Source organism: Stegodyphus dumicola, chromosome 3 (assembly GCF_044657685.1).
Source record: "Stegodyphus dumicola isolate Sdum_Otavi_A_Nest chromosome 3, ASM4465768v1".
Classification (NCBI taxonomy): Eukaryota; Metazoa; Arthropoda; class Arachnida; order Araneae; family Eresidae; genus Stegodyphus; species Stegodyphus dumicola.
The window spans coordinates 121,101,690-121,122,891 of NC_140770.1; the positions used below are offsets into that span (position 1 = coordinate 121,101,690).

At 31.7% G+C, this 21,202-nt stretch overlaps 2 protein-coding genes across 3 annotated transcripts in view; one reads left to right on the top strand and one right to left on the bottom strand.

Annotated features, from left to right (window-relative positions):
* Positions 1–1,652, top strand: part of LOC118181743 (uncharacterized) — a 36,726-nt gene extending 35,074 nt beyond the window's left edge. Inside the window, exon 8 of one of the 2 annotated variants that reach the window (XR_004756939.2) lies at positions 52–189. Coding sequence is in view for 1 of the 2 variants with exons in the window: in XM_035350940.2 (XP_035206831.1) it covers positions 52–453 (402 nt within the window). In the remaining variant the exon portion in view is untranslated. Of the gene's footprint in view, positions 1–51 lie in introns of both variants that reach the window. The other variant, XM_035350940.2, reaches the window with a different exon arrangement.
* Positions 1,653–16,876: 15,224 nt separating this feature from the next.
* The window catches only part of cpb (F-actin-capping protein subunit beta), a 39,682-nt gene continuing 35,356 nt past the window's right edge, over positions 16,877–21,202 (bottom strand). Inside the window, exon 7 of the mRNA XM_035350934.2 lies at positions 16,877–17,374. Within this exon, the coding sequence (XP_035206825.1) occupies positions 17,198–17,374 (177 nt within the window). The 3' untranslated portion in view covers positions 16,877–17,197. The remainder of the gene's footprint in view (positions 17,375–21,202) is intronic.

A 21,202-nucleotide genomic window follows, 5' to 3' on the forward strand; every position in this document is an offset into this window, starting at 1 on the left:
TTTAAAATTTGAATAAACTTTATGATGTCATTGCATTGTGTTCATTTTCAGCAAAGGCATAAAGGTAAAGCTAAAAATCATGGCAGCAGTAATGCACAGAAAATGTATCGAATGGATGAGGAAAGAAATGCTTTGGAACATGAACATTGCAAGAAATTGCAGGAAGATCTCACAAAACTCATAAAAATGTCCTCTAACCTAGCTCCGGAAGTGGAATCCTGTACTGAAACACTGCAGGAAACTAAAATATCAGAGCAATGTATTGAAGCTACCAATGAAAGCCATGGCCAGAGCGATGATGATGATGCAAATATCTCTGAAGGTGAAAGTGATTCGGGTGATGGAGAAAATGAAATCACAAATGAACAAGATGTTTGTTGTGAAAAAGCTAATGGTTGTTGTAAAAACATTTATTCACATGATGGTAAAGTCAGTGTTGATGCGTTCCTGTAATGGTTAATTTTATGTATTGGTGTATTAAATTATTCATTTCCCTGTTTTAATGTAGATATTTAAAAATGCTTAGTAACATTTTGAGTATTATTAATGAATTTGTTTCTAGTGTAGCAAAGCTTATTTATAATCTAGCTAGCAGAATTTTTATGCTGTTTTTAATGTGTTAGTGCACAGAAAGAAAAAGAGCTTGTTTTATCCTATAGAAACTTTGAAGAAGGTTAAATTTTGTCTCTTTATAATATACAAACTATAATATGAATAACTATATACATATTATCTAATCTTTTGAATGGGTTTGCTGTATTGCAGCACTGTAAGTAAAATACTGTATTTATTATGAAATAAATTTATGATTATCAATGAGTCTTAAAAGAACCCATAATAATAGCATGGTAGCATATAAACTTAGTTTTTTCCCTCTTATGTTATGCAAGATAAAATTTTCATTGCATAAATTATAAAACAACTGAAGATTAAGTACCTAAAAGTATCTCATATTTTGTATACAATGTACTGTCAACTGTTATAAATATTTAAAAAAAAAAAAAAAAAAAAAAACCCTCTCTTAATATAATTACACAAAAATCAATTTTATAAATGAGAATGTGGAATGAGGGTAGAATGAAATGAATCTATTCCTTAAATTTCAAGCTGTTGAAGATTTTATCAGCAATAATAGTAAGAACATTTTAAAAAATTTAAAAAAAAAAAAAAAAAAAAACTTTAATATTTAAAAATCTTATTAATATAAATTGGATGAAAACTGCAAATTCAATGTGTCTATGCTAGAGATAGTCAATTGATATTAAAATAATTCATTCATATTAGTTTAAATGGTAACTATTAATATAATCACCTGCTTTACTAATTGAAGTTTAACCAATCGGTATTATATAACAATTTTATAAATATTTACTGAACACATTTTATTTATCTGATATTTCAGAATTTAACTCCTTACTATATATTTTAGTGTAATAATTGTACTCCCTTCTTTGCTTTGTGTTCTTAATTCATTTATATTTATGCCCACTGCCAAAAATATTCAGTGTCTGAATATTTTCAGCATTGATGCACGGTGACATTTTAAGTACTGTGGATGTTTTTATCATATTCATATTGTGTATTTGATATTTAAATCATGTTATTTATTGTGAGTTTGATGTTTTAGAATAAAATTTATGATATTAAGTTCATGTCCTAGTTATAAAGTATGCTTCTTTCATATCAGAATTGCATTGCAATTTTAATATATTAACTTATCATAATAATATATAATCATTTTGATAACAAATCACATAACCAAACATGTAGCTAAATGAAATAAATTGTTTTAAGAAAAAATACAGTAACTTTGTTGATTTTAAATTCATTCATGCTTTCTTACTTAAATAGGTTTTATTATGTAATATTTCTTAACAAATCTTGAAAAATTTCTGTTATATGAACAAATACAGTAACCTTGTTGAAGTAAAATTTCGTTCCTGCTTTCTTACTTTACAGATAACATTAAAAAAATGAATTCTGAAAAAAAAGTTAAATCAGATAAACAGTTAATTTCCAAAGTTTAATATGTTTTGTTAAAACCTAAAGTTTTAAACAAAGAAAATTTTAAAATGTTATAGTTAAATATTCACTTAGTAAATTATTCCCTGAACACTAGTGTTATTTGCATAATAAAATTTCCTCAGATATATGAAAATGAAATATCATTTCATGTAAATATTCTGAATAATTTATTTTGCATTAAGTTCTTAATGATAAGAATGGAAGGAGATTAAAAATATTTTTACAATATATGTAAAATTCTATTTTATTTTACAAATTACTAGCACTAAAATATTATCATTAAAACACTTAACTGCTGATTTCAAAGTAACAAAAATAGTTATACAACTTTTTTCTTTCAAAAATAATAATGAAAAATAGTTTTGAAATCTTTACAATAAATTTCCAATATTTGTCAGCAACATCTCTGAAGATAATGTTGTGGTATAGAATTGATAATATTTTGATTATTATGATAATTGTAATATATGTATCATATTATATATATTATTTATGATATATATTAATACTATTATATAATTATAAGATATTATTATATAATTCTATGTATTATATATGATATTATTATATAATTCTATGTAAAACTGAATAGCTGAAAAATATACCTTACATGTAACATCTGGAATATTTCTGCTTTTATAATAACAACTGATCATTGTCTTCTAAGATGAAACTATTCTTTTCTACTAAACGTAAAATCTTAATCTTCTTCTGAATTATTCCAGGAAATCAGATGCATGATCTCATTTTATGCTAACAAATATACATTGGTTATTTTAAATACTTCCATCTTTTCTAATATGAATTAATTGTGTATGCAGAAGAAATAAATATATTTGAATATTAAATGATAAAGGTTATAAATAGAAGTCAAATTTTTAAAAATTATACAACCATATTGATATGACTTTTGATATATTAATGTTATTAGGACATACATGCACACTTAATGAACGTAGATACAAGGGGAGCCCAGCTTTCTTCACATATTCTTAAACATGTATTTTGAGGACTTTATAAAACTGGTGTTTTTAGCAAGATTAATTTAACAGTTTCCATGTGTATAAATAACTATACAGCATTTTGTTATTGGTATTTTAATACTAGCAGATGAATTTTTTGTTGCAATTCAGTCACATTGAAAAGAAATTAAAATTATAATTTATAAAAATATTTAATATATTATAATATTCAAATGAAAAGCTATAACTTTATAATCATTAAACAATTTTTGTTAGTGTTTAAGGATTCATATCAAAAGTTTTTAGTAGAAGATATTGCGAAAAGCTTATTTTGCAGACTGATTTACAACATTAAAGAATTATTGATTGTGTTTTCATACTATTTTGTTTTATTTTTATTGAATTATTCATATTTCTCTCAACTTTTTTTAAACAAGGATTGAAATTCACTGTTCTCGGAGCTTATTTTAAAAGAACGTAACCACTGTCAGCTAGATTTATTTTGTTAATATAAACTTACTTAAAGGTAAGATATAAACTTTCATAAAATTAATTTCATGATGACTTTTATCTTCTGTTGACAAAATCAGAAATGAGATGAAGGTGATATATTTGTCTTGGTAATTTTTTATTCCTGACAGAATAAGTGCTGAAAAGAAAAATATTTAATCAAAGGATTTTGTAGTGCACTTAATAGTAATTCATCTAGTTTAAAATATCATCTTTTGCACAGAAGAATGTGCAAGGATAGTTTTGCACTAGAAAGTGAAGTGCTGAAACATAGCCCAAAACTATGGTAGTTTTGTACTAGAAAGTGAAGTGCTGAAAAATAGCCCAAAACCAACACATCTAAAAGAACTTGTAGATCTGTTGACAGATCACAGCTAATACGGCTTCATGACACTTGTTCAACTGTTATAGATAATAGTGACATTCAAATGGTTTGCACCAATTTCTAAAGCATATTTAGTCCACTGAATTGTTTCTTAAAAGTGAGTTTTGATATCTATTTAGGCAACTTTTTGCTTTAGGCATAAATGATTCTTAAAAAGTTTTGTATTCCATCACTAGTTACAGGCAATATGGCAACCAACTGGGTAAAACGACACAGATTTGTACAAGTAGAGTTATACGTGGGTGAGATCTCAGAATTTTACATTGATTGTACTAAGTCACTAAGTCATTGACTAAGTCACACTAACTGTGCAGCTCTGACCCATTTTGATGTTGTACAACCCCAGGGTCTTCCACCCCTTTTCCTTTATTTTCGTGGTTCCATTCAAAAGGATTTTTGACTCACTAGCACTGTAAGTTCCCCCATGCTGCATAGGCACTATACATTTAGAGACACCTATACCTTCTCCAAGATTTGAACCCAAGCACAACCATGTAGCAGGCAGCATCGCTAACTACTATCAAGACATGTTGATCATCTTGCAAAATAAGTCACATGATGCTCATCAAATGCTGTTGAAAATACAGGAGTTGGACATACAAGCTCTTTTTTACCCACTTTATTTCTTGACCTTGCATCAAGACTTACCTGTTTCAAGCAGACCGACTATTCCTTGCATGGTAACTGCAACAAGATATGAAAAATGCTTCAGTAGACTTGTTTGGCATCAACAAGCTATCTAGTCACAATACTAAGCTATAATAAAGAGTATATAATATTTTGATGATTTATTCTACTTCTTGTTGGAGATATAATAAGCGTAAGTATTGCTTCCAAAGCAGACATGTCATACTTAATGACCAACCAGCAAGGTTTAGTTTAAATGTATTTCATTGTGCTTAATTAGTTTCCAACAATCAGGATGTTTCAAAACCCTATGTATAAAATTCCTATAGAGAATTCCCTATAGATATTGTAGTGGCCCAGTTATTGCATGAGAAATAATTTTTTTATTTCATACATTTGTTCATGTGTTTAATTATTTTATAAAATTAACTTTAATATTTTGTTAATATTCATATTTATATTTCTTTTATGCTGAATGGCAATAAGTAGTTCATATTTATATTTAAATTTCTTTATGCTGAATGGCAACTAGTTCTAGTTCTGATTCATGATTGCTAGGTTTTGGTTTCAAAACGTTGCTCGTAGCGTCGCATTTCGATAGCTGGAAAATAAAATGCAATAACTTAGCTATTTGTTTATAATTCATGCTGTTCCTAGTCATAAATTAATTTTAAACATTAGTAGCCAAGGCTACAATATCATATTCACATAAGAAAGCAATAATGGACGTACCACTTACACAAGATAAAAGACACAAAAATACAATACAGAAAGCAGTGTAAAGAGCTTATTAGGTGACATGTAAAAGAACTGGTAGATGCAGAATCCATTTTCAAATTAGGTATTTCAGAGTTTTGATCATTCACAACCTCATACCTCATACACACAGCAGTTGATGTGGATATAAGGCTGCGACATGCATAATGTGCTGGGCATTGACTCAAGATGTTCTCACTGCAGTGGCAAACACATATACAGTGGTGGCCAAAATTGTGGACACTTGGAAATTTTTATGTTTTTGAACTTTGTATGCTTATAGAAAACGTTACGTTTCACAAAATGCAAACTTGTATATATCATTTTAAAGAGAATTTATTACTGAATTCAATACAAAACACAAAATTCAGTTATTTGCAATACAAAAAAAGTTAAATGATAATAGTTATCGATATACATTAGATATTGATGATTGCAGTGAGTTATCAATACTTAGTAGGGTACCCTTTATTTTTGATTACAGCTTCACATTGACGTTTCATTGAGCTGACAAGAGTTTTAAGCTCTTCTTTCATTATTACATGATGCCAGGAAACAATTATAGCCTCAATTAGTTCCCTTTTATTTGATGGGCGCCTCATTCGGACGAGAGTTTTCAAACGGTGCCACAAATTTTCGATAGGATTGAGGTCAGGACTGTTTCCTGGCGATGACAACAATTTAATGCTCTTTGTACGAAACCACTCTTTCGATATTTTGGCCGTGTGGCAAGGAGCAGAATCCTGCTGAAAAATAAACGAAGCATTGTTGGGAAAGAAATCTTTGATAGAAGGTAGAAGTTTTGGTTTTAGAATAGTGTCAATGTATTTTCTGGCATTCAGTGTCCCATCAATGACATGAAGGTGACCAATACCATCTGCTCACATACATGACCAAATTGTAACACTAACTGGGTTTTTCACAGTTGCTTGAATGCAGTCAGGATGTAGCTCTTCTCCTATTCTACGTCTTACATATTTTCGCCCATCACTACCAAATAACGATATCTTAGTTTCATCACTCCATATAACTTGTGACCACTGATCATCTGTCCAATTAATGTGTTCCTTTGCCCACTGTAGTCTTTTTTTTTTTTTTTTTTTTTTGTTGCTGAAAATTAAGATAAGGCTTTTTTCGTGGAATTCTACCTCTCAGTCCAACATCTGTTAATCTTCTCCTGATTGTTCTTGAACTGACAGAAACACCAGCATCATTCAGATCACTTCTGATGGCCGCTGATGACATTTTTCTATCTTAGCGACATTATTCTTCTGTCATCAATAGATGTGATGCACCTTTTTCTTCTTTGTTTTTTATTGAATTTGTCTCCTGATATCATAAACAAAACTTTCGGACTCCAGATGTAATCACTGAACCACCCACCTGTCTTGCAATTTCAGCATAGGAAAGACCACTTTCTTGTAACACAATAATACTACATCTTTTTCTAGGTGTCCAATCCACTTTTTTATTTGATGTCATTGCTTTTTGACTAAATATTAAAAATTAAAAAAAAAATTCCTACTTGAATTTGCAATGTATAAGAAACAGGTCTTCCCTCTACAGAACAAAGCAAAATAATGAATTGTTTCAAGTGTAAACGTGATGTCAGCTTCTACTGGCAGTTACTAACATTTGATTGGTTCTCAGAACAAGTACAGTGATTGGCCAGGAAAGCTAGACATTAAAAACCACTTCATCACTGTGTTTTTTATTTATATTAAAGTACATATATATATATTTTGTATTGCAAATAATTGAATTTTGTGTTTTGTATTGAATTCAGTAATAAATTCTCTTTAAAATGATATATACAAGTTTGCATTTTGTGAAACGTAACATTTTCTATAAGCATACAAAGTTCAAAAACATAAAAATTTCCAAAAGTGTCCACAATTTTGGCCACCACTGTATGCTTGTGGCTAGATTACTGTCTGCAGCATGCAACAGATCCTCTTTCATAATAGGAGATGGTTCAATTGTGACAGTGCAGTTTTCTAGATCTTAACCCTGAAGGAACCATGTTCACATAGCTTCTGATGCTAATGTATACACACTGCCATGGTACATATCTAGTTGTACCATGACACTAGACAGGTTCTTGGATACATTCTTACAGGAGCTCATCTATTACCATTAGCAAACCCATATATGAAGCACTAAACAAAGAACCACTACACAAATATCACTTACTGGGCTTTCATAAAATGATGCATAAGTCACAAGCTTTATTTACAAAGCCCTAAGTGTTGATAAAGAAGGCACTGATGTACAGTGTCATTTATCTATCTACAGTCCTGCCTTGCTAAGCCAATGTGGATTTTAGTGATCCTCTTCATCTTTTCTGAAAGTCTGTACTTGGTGTTAAATGTTCATCTAACGAGTTTTTCCCTCACTAGAGGGCACGAGAGAGAGGCTGTACAGTTACCATAGCTACCGAAATTGAATGATTAGAAGGCTCATAAGCTTAACTTAAGCACTGCAGTGTGAAAGAAAATTTCTGGAGTAAACATTTTAAGAAAATGTATTGAAGTATATATATTTTTTTTTTTTACTTTTTAATGTTTTCTTTAAGTAAATAAAATTGTGATGTCAAGAAATAGAATGGTGTTTTTTTTCTGTAAAAAAGATTGCCATCTGAAACATCACGTCAGATTCAACTATGCATCAGAAAAGGTAAATGAATTTCTTGTTTTTGAAATCAGTTATATACAGTGGATGGACAAAAATATGGAAACACCTTGTGAAATGCATGTTTGAAAAGAAAGATTGATTATAATGAAATATGTAGGTGGCGCTGGCATTTTTGACTACTGACGCCACCTATACAACTTCGTAAATGTGCTAAACAGTTCAGTTGTTGTCGGAGTACTGTTATTTGAGGTTGTCATTGCATTATGTCAGAGTTAACAGACTTCGAACGTGGGCAAATTGTTGGAGCACGTATGGTACGTGCTTCCGTAAGCAAGGTAGCCGAGGTGTTTAGTGTTTCAAGAGGTACTGTATCGAAGATTTATTTCGCATATTTGAAAAGCGGAAAAACATCATCTGCTAAATCACAGCGCGGACGAAAGTGTGTCCTGAGTGATCGTGACAGACGATCATTAAGGGCAATTGTGATGAAAAATAAGATCACAGCTGCAAAAGTTACTGCTGAAATGAATGTTGTGTTACCGAACCCTGTGAGTACCAAAACAATTAGAAGGGAGCTTCATAAACAGGGAATTGCTGGCCGTGCTGCAATTGAGAAGCCACTCATCAGTGATGCTAATGCCCGTAACAGGAAAAGGTGGTGTTTAAGTCATAAAGCCTGGACTATAGAGCAGTGGAAGCGAGTAATATGGTCTGACGAGTCTTCTTTCACATTGTTTCCCACTTCTGGCCGAGTTTACATCTGGAGAACGCCATCTCAAGCTTATAATACAGACTGCTTGTTGCCAAGAGTGAAACATGGCGGGGGTTCTGTTATGGTTTGGGCAGCCATATCGTGGTTCTCTGCTAGCCCCATGATAACTGTGTCAGGGCACATGACTGCCAAGACTTATGTGAACATTTTGGCCGATCAAGTTCATCCCATGGTACAAACTTTGTTCCCCGATGGTGATGGTGTCTTCCAAGACGACAAAGCCTCTGTTCACACAGCTCACATTGTCCAGGACTGGTTTTCTGAGCACGAGGATGAGTTGTCCCATCTCCCCTGGCCACCACAGTCACCAGACCTGAATATTATCGAACCTTTGTGGTCTACATTGGAACGGAAAGTGCGTTCTCGTTATCCACTGCCAACATCGTTATCTGAACTTGCCACCGTTTTGCAGGAAGGATGGTATAATATTCCCTTGGCAAACATACAGGAACTGTATTTATCCATTCCGAGAAGACTGCAAGCTGTCTTGGATGCCAACGGGTTTCCTACACCATATTAAGCAAAGAAACATGTTTTTTTAAAGGTGTTTCCATATTTTTGTCCAACCCCTGTAAATAGAACTTGTATACGTCAGTGGATTCTGACAACATGGATCAACAGTAATTGATTAATTACTTAATATAATAAAGTTGGCCGTCCGCCATTAGGATGTGTTGTCCTGAAGAAGAACTAGTTATTTATGCTTTCGAAAACAGAAGTACTTGAAATATGTTTACTTTCGGTAAAATCCTAGTATACGGTGCAGCCTTGGAGCGACTTTGAAAATTATCGCCAACACCAAAAATAATCCAAAAAACGTCTATATATATACTATACACTATATACTATGTGTGTATAGAATACATAGTATATATACTATATACATAGTATATACTATGTTGAACTATATATTTTCTTTGAATGACCCGATACCTACTCATCGTATGTGTCACGTTTTTACTGCTCATCATAAAGTCGCCAAAAGTAGCCAAATCCCGTGTGCACCGGATACTAGGATTAAACCTAAGCGGAATAGAAATAGATATTTAGTATTTTCAGTTTAAAATATATGTTATAAGTTTTATGTTTTCGATTAAAAGTAATTTTAACTTAAAAGAAATTAATGTATATGAATCCAATTAAGGATTGAGGAAATAAGATTAAGTTAACCCAGCGGAAGTCGCACCAAGAAAAGTTACTAGAGTAGGCGCGTGGGGTATCACATACCCCAATATTTAAAATACAATAAAAATAGTATTATTTAGTTTTAAAACTTTTTTTTTTTTTTTTTTTTTTTTTTTTTTTGTATTATAAATACGTGAATAATAATTTTGTTTCAAAAAATTAATTTGCGAAATAATCTTAGAGTTAAAATTAAAATAAATGAAAATAATAAACATCATGTTCTAAGTTTCATTGCATCTCTAATACACCATGCTTTTTTTATTTCTTCACACTTTGAACGAAATACATTCATGTGTTCTTGGCACAGAATGTTTTCACATTTTAAACATTGCATTCACGTTCTTCTGTCCTTGGCGCATGGGCAAAAAATTTAACACATCTTTCATACTTAGTTGTTTCGAATTTCGTGTATTCGTTTTAATTCTTCATCGAAACTTCTGCTTTTGTTTTGCATGCAGTACGTCAATTTCTTGGAAAAGTATTAATCTCTGATATTTGTTCAATACTTTTTTTCATTAATTGTAATGCTAAGTCCTTCAAAAACAGACTTCTGTTTCTTGTTGGTGGATTAGCAGTTGAATGTAATATAATTCAAACATTTATTACAGCAACATTCAGTGCAGGAAAGAAAATTACCATTGGCCACCTTCTTGTTATTCTGGCAATTGAATAATTGGCTAACATTTATTCCCCATATCCACTGCTCCTTTAGTCATATTATTAAAACATATAATTCCTGACGTTTTATTTTCTCCAATAGTATAATCTATAGTATGATCGTTATATAATGTTGAAAGCATAAGAACAGTTTTTCTTTTTTTAGGAACATCAGGAATTAATGTTTTATCTTTTTCGAAACCAAAACATTGTAGAAAATATTCTTAGTTTCATCTTCAGTTTCCGAAATGCAATCTTCATTGCTTTCAAATATTTCTAATAAATCTCACATGCGTTACATCTCCAGTTCATAGGGACTCATTCTTTTTACCATAATGCAGTTAGAAATTTTTCAGAATTTAATGTCAAGTACTTTAAAATCACTTGCGAGTAGAAATATTTACTGTTACACTCTAGAAATAAATTTCTGAACTAAATATTCAGTCAGAAAAACACTTACACGAACAGGCGCGTGGGGTGTGTCATACCTCAGTTCCAACAAAATACCGATAAATCTTTTTCTGAAAAACACAGGCAAAGAAAAAGCGGTTCTGAAAGTCAACCACAACTAGAAACTCAGCTACTGAAAGCAACACAGAATTTCAGTTTCACAAGTTAGGAATATTCCACTTTTATGTAGGGTTGGGGTATGATACACACCACGCGCCTTCCCGCAGGTTAAAAGGATTACTTTAAAATTTAAGATAAAATATTTGAGTGGAGTTTAAAGTAAAAATGAATGCTGATATGATAAAGAATAAACGTGCAACGGCACACAGTGCTTTCACTGGAACGGTTCTAAAGAACGAAATTAGTAAAAATGCTCAAGCAGATAAAGCTGTATTAAAAGATAAAATTGAGAAGTTACAAACGATAACTGCCGAGTTGAAATCTTATGATTCAGAGGTACTAGATTTATTGATTAAGGGCAGTGTCACTGAAGATGATTTAGAAACCGAAGTTATAAGCTGCGAGGAATATTTTGACAAATTCATCACAATTGAAAGAAAAGTTAGTGAATACTAAATGTAAACAAAGTTCCAAATGACGCAGTTTTTAGTAATTCTGATGTCAGTAGTAACTGTAAAGTCAAACGGTATAAATTACCTAAATTGAATATAAAACCTTTTGATTCTCAGTTAATTAATTATTTGCCATTTTGGGCATAGTTTAAAAAGATAAAGATTTAGATGATTGTGATAAGTTCCAATATTTGCTACAAGCTATAGAACCTGGAACTCATGCTATGCATTTATTGGAAAGTTACCCGATAACTCCAGAAAATGATTCAAAAGCTTTGAGAGCTTTTCAAGACCATTATGGGGACAAAGATATTCTTATCAAAGTGTATGTCACGGAATTTTTGAAATTAATTACAGCAAATGTTCAAAGCTAGGTAAAGACAGATTATCATTGTGTGACTTATTTACCAAGGTAGAAACACATTTAAGGTCTTTAGAATCCATGGGGCTCATCAAAGTCTCTTCAAAGAGCCAAACTTGATAGAAGAAATCCCCCCTATATTATTGAGATTACAAGAAAAGGCTATTGCTGTTGTATCCGACATCAGAAGAGCCTTCCTCCAAATTGCAGTTAAGGAAGAATATTGCCGATTTCTGAGATTTTTATGGTGGAAGAAGGCAAATAAAATTAAAGTCTATCAACATAACAGTGTTATTTGGAGCTACTTGCAGCCCTTGTTTACTCAGCGCATTTATAAGATACCATTTGAACAAGTATCCATAACTCAAAACAGTTACTGACAAACTCTTGAAGTCCTTCTATATTGACAACTGTGTAACCTCCGTAGACAGTGCATCCGAATCAGAAGAATTTATCTCAAAGTTAAGATGGATTCGAGATTATGGCAATTCGGTCCGGTAGAAGATATAGAAAAGTTGTCAACTGAGAACAGAAGTTTGTTTAAAGAAGATCTTACAACTCCAGTTTCGGTTTTTTGGGGATTAAATGGGATAGAAAGGAGGATTATTTAATGATCCGCAATGAATTTGATGCTGAAACAGAAAATCCTACTAAACGGAAGATCTTGTCTATAACACAAGGTATTTACGATCCCATTGGTTTTCTCATCCCAGCATTGTTGCCAGCCAAGCTAATGATCGAGGAGGCCTGGTCAGCTAAGTCAGAATGGGATTTCCCGCTTCCAGAGAAGATCCAAAAAGACTTTCAGAAATGGTATAGTGAATTGAAACAATTATCTAACTTAAAGGTAAACAGACGTATAGGTTACAGAAATAAAGAAAAATGGTCTATACAATCAAAGTCGTTAATTCGGACACCCATAATCCGGACCTCAAAGCTACAAACTTTCTGCGCATGCATCGCGGCGTAAGACCTTTACGGCTGCGAATACGTTTGTGCGCGTTTAATGTATAACGGACGGTTTAAGCTAAGCTAAAATTATCTAATTATCTATTTCAGTTAATGTTGCAGATTGCGTTGTTCCTTAATCTTCGAACTGGATCCGGCTTATTATTTTTTGCAAACTGTTAGAGCAATTTTATAAAAGTAAGCTTGAACTTTCGATTATGTCAAATAGAATTTCTGATATATATTTACTAATAGGTAAAGGATTTACAAAGCGAAAGTATATTTCGAAGTTCATTAAACAAAAATTGGAATTGCTGCAAAAAATGGATAAAGGCATATCCTTTGTTTATCTTTAACGCCGCGGCGGGCGCGCTATCAATTGAAAGTTGATCTGTCAGCACTATCCTTATCTTCAGGGCAGATGTTTTTATTTTATTTGGCTTATACTTCCTTACTAAATGTAGTATTTCATCTTGATGTACTCCATCTCTGATATGATTTAAATCAAATTCCTTGTCATTATAATTCGCTTACAGATGTTATTGAAAACGAAAAAATTTCGATTGACAAATTAGTCGGTAGACACAGCAATTATAGGACTTGAACTGCAGAACTTTGTAACTGTACAAGAAATTATGTCTGTTTATAGAATTAAAGAGAATGTATTATCACATAAAAACAAAACAACTTACATTGAAAGAAATGTTTAATAAAGTAAACAAATATTAAGCTTTTTTTTTTTTTTTTTTTTTTGTAAATTTTGTACTCTTTAGATCATAATTGTTCTTTATTTTATAAATTACGGTTTCATATTTTTAATTTTATAATTTCTGCATGCCATCTTGCCAGATTTAAACTGATGATCTATAATCCGGAATCGCCGAAGTCCCGACAAGTCCGGATTAACGACTTTTGACTGTACATGTTTTTTGTGACGCGAGTCAGAATGCATATGAAACAGTAATTTTCCTGTGCTGTGAAGATAATAATAGGATTTCGGTACAGCTTCTAGGAGCAAAATTTCGACTTGCACCAAAAAAAGCTTTGACAATCCCACGTCTAGAACTTCTTGCTTGTGTTTTGGGAGCCAGATTAGCAAACTATATTCGTGAGGCTCTGGATGTCCCTACAGTGCCAGTTTATCACTGGACTGTTCAACAGTTATAGCATGGATATGAAGAAATGAGCAATGGGGTACTTTTGTGGGTAACAGAATCAGAGAAATATGCAAACTCACAGAATCATACCAATGGTATCTTGTCCCAGTAATCTAAATCCAGCGGACCTGCCATCTCGTGGTTGTAGTTCAAGACATCTTGTCAAGACGAGATGGTGGGAGGGACCAAAATGGTTAAAAGAGAAAGAAAATAATTGGCCCAAATTGGAACAGGTTCCTAATGAAGATTTACTAGTGTCAGAAAGAAAGAAAACTACTATATCATTATTTACCTGTGCAAAGTAGATCAATTCATGAATTATGAGAGAATTTTGAAATTTCGCAGATTTGTAAATATTATATGTTGGATGAAAAGATTCACATCCAAATGTAGAAATAGAAATTATTTTTTCCCATCTGAGCTCTCGATCGAAGAAAAGAAAGAGGCAGAGAAGTTCCTTTGGTCAAGAATTCAGTTAGAAAATTTTGGTGATTTCTCAGGTACTGTCAAAGGTCTCATTGTTGCAAGAGATCAAAATAACATAATACAAGTGAAAACCAAGTTGTTAGAACGCGGTGACGAATTTTTGTTCAAATATCCAATTTTGTTGCCATCAAAACATCACATAGTAAACTGTTTAATACGAGACTGCCATGCTGGTCTCCAGACTGTTGGTTCCATCCTGCGAGAAAATTTTTGGATTATTCCTGCAAAGCATAACATCCGAAGTGAATTATCATAAGATGCAAAATATTTACTTCAAAACCGTTTGTCACTCCGCTTATTCATCTTCCATTTGACTGAGTCAGAGACTCTAAAGTTTTTGAAGTCGTGGGCATTGATTTATGTGGTCCTCTCTTTCTAAAGAACAAAACCGAGGTATGGATTGTCATTTTCACATGCACTGTGTATCACGCCATACACTTGGAATTAGTGACTAATTTGTCAACAGAAGGTTTCACTATGCCCTCAGGAGATTTATAGCGTGAAGGGGAAGAATTTCAACAATCTACAGCGACAACGGAACTAACTTCAGGGGTACACCAACAACCTTTTAAAATCTTTAAATTGGAGTCTAGAAAATTCTGAAGACCTAGCTCCCATTAAATGGAAATTCATTCCTCCAACAGCTGTGTGGTGGGGTGAATGGTGGGAACAGCTCATTCACAGTGTAAAAAATCTTCTTCTAAGAACACTTGGTAGATCATCACTCAATTTTGAAGAACTTTCAATGATATCATGTGAAGTTGAAGCTGTAATGAATAATCGACCTCTTACATATATTTCAGAAGAAATCTGATAAATTTATTCCTTTGACTCCATCATCTTTTATTCAAGACATCCCAGAAATTGGAATACCTGATCTAGAGAAAATTAATTTCCAGAAACTTCGAAAAAGATACCGGAAATGCCAAAATATAAAAGATCAACTGAGAAATAGATTTGAAAAGAATATTTGGCAAATCTCGCTCAAAAATCAAGAGAAAAGGCTCAAGTGATAGAGACGGGTGATGTAGAACTAATTGAACTAGACAACCGAAAGAGACTTAACTGCCAATAGGCAAAGTCACAAAATTGTTTCCAAGTAGAGATGGTTGTACACTTGTGGCAGAGGTAAAATCCTCTTCAGGAACTTTTGTACGACCGATTCGTAAACTTTGCCATTTGGAGATATCTAAGAATGATGACCCAGTAATCCAGCCGATGAACTGTATGAACACTTTTCACAACTCAATTTTAGAACTTTAACTTTTTTTCGCTTGAAATTTTCATAGATATTAGTTTTATTTTATTCTATTATTTTTGAGTAATGATGTAAATTTAATTTTAATGTTTAATTTTCCAGCTTCCACCATAAATTAAAGGTGGAGTATGTTAAATGTTCATCCAAAGAGTTTTTCCCTCACTAGAGGGCACGAGAGAGAAGCTGTACAGTTACCATAGCTACCGAAATTGAATGATTAAAAGGCTCATACACTTAAGCACTACAGTGTGAAAGAAAATTTCTGGAGTAAACATGTTAAGAAAATGTACTGAAGTATATATATTTTTTTCCTTTTTAATGTTTTCTTTATATATATAAAATTGTGATGTCAAGAAATAAAATGGTGTTTTTTTTTCTGTAAAAAAGATTGCCAGCTGAAACATCACGTCAGATTCAACTATGCATCAGAAAAGGTAAATGAATTTAGTTCTTGTTTTTTAAATCAGTTATATAAATAGAACCTTCATAAGTGAGTGGGATTCTGACAACTTGGATCAACAGTAGTTGATTAATTACATAATACTTGGAGTTTTGAGGTGTCTTGTACTATATTTCCTATCACTCATTTAATGATTTATTTGATCATTCAGAATAAATAACCAGTATTACCAGTTATAATACATGTACACACTACTATTAAAAATAAGAAGCGTCAGTGTTTACAAAATAATGCAGCTTTATTTTCATTGTAATTGCTGATATATCTAATATATGAGAAAGGATTATAACTTTATGTTATAACTAATTAGAATTATAACTCCAAGTAAATTATCTGCAATAATGCAACTTCACTGTATTGGTCCATGTTTAACAAAAAAAAAATACAAATTACTCATCTGGCCACCAAGTTTAAAGTTTAATGTATTGAGATGAGAATTGCATCTTAACGGCAATTCACAACTGCAGCTTTGGATAGTTCTTGATTCCATGATTAAAAAATAGCAGTTTGGCTTACATACAAATAATAAAAAAAAAAAAGCTGAGTATGTTTAAAATTATTAAACAGAATTTAATAAAAAATCAATTTTATATTAAAATGTTTCATATATATGCCAGCATTTGTGAAAACATGAAATAAATATGTAAAAAAGGATAAAAAACAAGCAAAAATTCATACCAGAAAACATATATTGATAATTATTTAACATGATTATTTTACAAATTTACACTATGAAATTCCCTTATACATGCAATGCATTTCTGAAAAAGATTAATGATTACAAATAAACCAATTTTGGAAACAATGTTGTAGATAGAGCTCAAAAGTATATATATATATATTAAAAAAAAACTGACACAGTTTTTCAATGCAATTTATGCCAAAAAATGATGCTGGATCATTTTAATCTTTGTAGTATTTAAAATTCAGTACACTGCTTCTGTCATTCAGAAGTATACAAGAGTTTTATTTTGCTAATTTGAATAACATGCTCAGTTATCACTTCCTTTTGCTTGCCTTCTCTGTAGTGCTTTGGCAAGATCGTTCCTTAAATCCGCTTGCTGTCTTTGCTCAGAAAGAGATTGCACAGATCTAAGTCCATTCACTATGTCTTTGGTCTTCCCAAAATATATTTCATTCAAAGTATTTCTAATTTTGTTCTCCATATCCTAGTGAAAGTAATATATTAAATTAATATTGAATACAAATAAGTAAATAAAATTTTTCAAGACCTTTAATTTTATTTAGTCATTTTTTATTAATTTCAAAACAATTTATTTGCAAAAAAAAAAAAAAAAAAATATTTCTCTTCTAATTATCCCTTACAAAATTAGTATTTAAAATTTGAGATAAAATATTTAAACTGCTGCACTTCATATTAAAATTTAGCAAAAGTGAAAATGGCACATTGGTCACAAAATCAAAATAGAAAAAAACACAAGCATAACATTTTATTTTAAATATGGCAACGTTTCCATGGAAACCATAGAATTGATACTTCAATTTTAAGGATATGATATTTTTTATGTGATTTGGCTGACTCAAGGAAATAAGATTATTTAATAGCAGGCTAGCTAAAGATGTCACCTGAAAAAAATTCCAAAGATTCAGTTCAGTATGTTCCTCATAATCTAACAATGATTTCAGTTCAATATGTTCCTGTTACTTCCTTTCACTTCTGGTGTACAACTACTAGGAGTTTTGCCATTCAGGCCAATCACAGTAGCAAAAAATTAGGGCACATTTGCATCGCTCCCCCGAAGGCGAAAATGTAAAGTCCATGCAGGGCATGCAGTCAATACTGGCGTAGAAAAGATGAAAATCCTGTAAAATCAGAAAATCAGGGTTAAGTCAGGGCATGCAGTAAATACTGGGGTAGAAGAGATTGAAGTCCTGTAAAAACAGAAAATCAGTATGAATACTGAAAAGTCCTCAATCTTTATAGTTAGAAATCACCACTTTGAGTTCTTTAAGAAACTAATCTTCATTTTCGACGAATTTCATCATCATCATCATGGTTGCTTGAAATTTGACTTGCGAGAATTTCTCAGTAGTCTTTGCTTTCCTCATTTTATCTATGTGGGAGATCATGCAACTTAGAAAGTTCCTTATTTTCACATCACTAAGCCATGTAAAAGCTTCTGTGATACCTTGGGGTGGAGGTTGGAGTTTCTCTAACTTTTTCACTGTAAGAAGATCTTAAATTTTCTTTCACTTGTTCCACTTTCCTTTCTATCTCGGGGAAGTTTTTTTATTCATCTCGGGAACTTCATGCTTGGTTATTATTTTTTTCTTCTCAAAGCGTTTCTTATAAACGCTACACTCTCTATAACTGCAGACGTATTCTTCTTGACAGAAATTGCTGAATCAACTTCAATGCCACCTCGTTTTGATTTCAATGTTCCTCTTGACAAAGTGGCACTGAATTTGATTGAATTCCTCTTCTATTATGTTTATTTTGCTTTAAATTTCATTAATGTTTTTGATTTGGGATATTGCTTGTTTGAAAATTTTTGGTTTTAACATTTTTAAATTTTCTATTGCATTTATAGGATTATTTGAAATTTGTTAATTATTAATTTCAATTTTTGGTCCTTGAGAAATTAGTTCTAAATTTCTTACTTTATGTCTTTATTGATAATTTTTCAGCAGCTTAATGCACAAAAATACTAGGCATGTTTATATAGTATTTTAAAAAAAATTGTTTTGTAATTATATATACAAGTATATATACATATATTTGCAGTGTTATATATATATATGTAAGATAAAAAATATGAAATCATTCTTCTAATTTTAGTTGGATGTAGCCTCTTTTATTTCTTATTTAATTTGGGGACTTCCTCTTTCTATCTTAGAAATAGCATCTAAATTGTGTCATTCAAATCAATCATGCGATTTTACGTAACGCTTACTGCAGATATCTCTTGCGTAATCAAAATAACTGTAAACCAAAACTTAAAACTGAAACTGTCTGACTCCCTCCCCTCTTCCTCTGCATTACTACTGCGACACTCTTTCTCTTATGGTTCATGCTTTTATGCTGTTCAGACGCTGCTTCAATCATGCTTTTTATCACCATAGTATCAAAATTGTAAATGTTCTTTAATAGGCATGAGTACAGTGCCGAGTGATTGTGGCCACAAGTGAATTTAAATAAATAATGGAACTTAATAAAGCTCGACTAATTATTCTTCAAAATGCTCTAGGCATCAAGTATCTACGCAATCAGTAGTAAAAATAAAAAATTAAGGGATTCTCTTATTTTGGTAATCTTTGTCTTCCCCATTACTTTATATATTCAAATATTTTCTATTCGGGGTGAAAATTATTTTAACTCCCCTTCAAGAAAAGTTCCCCAAACTATTAATGACACCATGTCTTGGATACTAGATGAAAATATTCAGAAACTACTTGAAAATATTGTCGAACTTATTCAAAAAATTCAGAAAAGAAAATCTCCAGTCGAGAAATTACGGGCCGGATTTAAAGCTGCGCAGAGACTCGCTGACTTTGACGAAAATGGGAATTAATCATAAGACAAAGTACATAGCTTTTCCAACAACTCATCTGCAAGTGATCATAGCCCAGTGGTAAAGCGCATAGCAGGTTTTTCTCCGACATCAAGATCGTGAGTTATATCCCCCACCGTAGTTTTGGACTTTCTGCGCCTGTAAGGACTTTTTAATTTCGTTTCTCCATTCACTAAATTCGAACTGCATGAAAAAATAAAAAGTGACTTATACTATAAGTCACTTTTTATTTTTTTGCTACAGTTGTGGCGTTTATTGAATTTAACAGCTTTCTTTTATTTTTCGAATGGCCTTTGGCATGTATTTTAGATCCACTGGTGAAAACTCTTTAGTATAGTTGCGTACCAGCTCAAAAGAAAGCACAAGTCACAAACTCAGTTTTGTGTTAATTGAGTTTTGCATAAACAAATTTAAGTGCACAAATAGGAGTGCCAGAAAATGAAATTTAGAAAAGGGGGGAATTAGTAATCTGTGCACTCAGTATACAAAGGAAAAGCAAAATTTTTTAAATTTTTGCTGCAAACTAAATTTAGCAAAAAACCAAAATTACACAGCATCATCTATAAATACTTTCAAAAATTTTACCATGTCTTCAGTGCACAACTCCTGGAGCAGGGTATTATGTGCACCATGAATATCTCGTCATTTGACCCAATTTTTGGTCCAAAAGCACTTTTTTTCCCCCTCTTCTGAAGCAGTAGCTAAGTTAAAAATTGTAGTTGTTGCTATACTAGCAATTTAAAGTAAAATACTCATCCATTATTTCGACTATTTGACAACACCATAAGCTTTGCTTACAAATTGTAAACAGAATGACGCTGTAAAGAGAGGGAACACTTCCTTTCACAGTGATTGGTTGGGTGAATCCCTGTACTAATGAGAAAATCATTCCGCGAGCTATCTCGGATATTGTTGGCCAGATAAGTTGGAAGAAGAAATTACTACCTGTAGACGGGCCTTTACACTTTCATGCAGTTCAGACGCTGCTTCAATCACACTTTTATCGCAATAGTATCAAAATTGTAAATGTTTATATATATTTTCCCATTTCACAGCAAAATCATTTAACATTTGTTTTTATATAGAGCCAATTAATCAAGACTTGAAATGTATTTCTACAGTTGGTTCTAAATATAATGAGATGTCCACATATATCAGTGTCTTATATATTATATAGTATTTATGTAAAAATTTCCATAACCAAGCAGTAAATCAAAGGTTTAAAATATTCATATCTAATTTCAATTTGCTTTGTAATCTTCCTAGCATTTTTCATACATTATACTATAATCTACTTGTCAAATTATAATGAGAATAAAATGTATGAAACAAAAATGCAGTAATAATAATCTGTCTCTATCTCATTACGATGAGGTAAAAAGTTGCATAGATGCCTATTTGCAGAGCACTTGAAAATTATACGACACATTTCAAAATCATATAAAAAAAGTATAAGCACTGGCT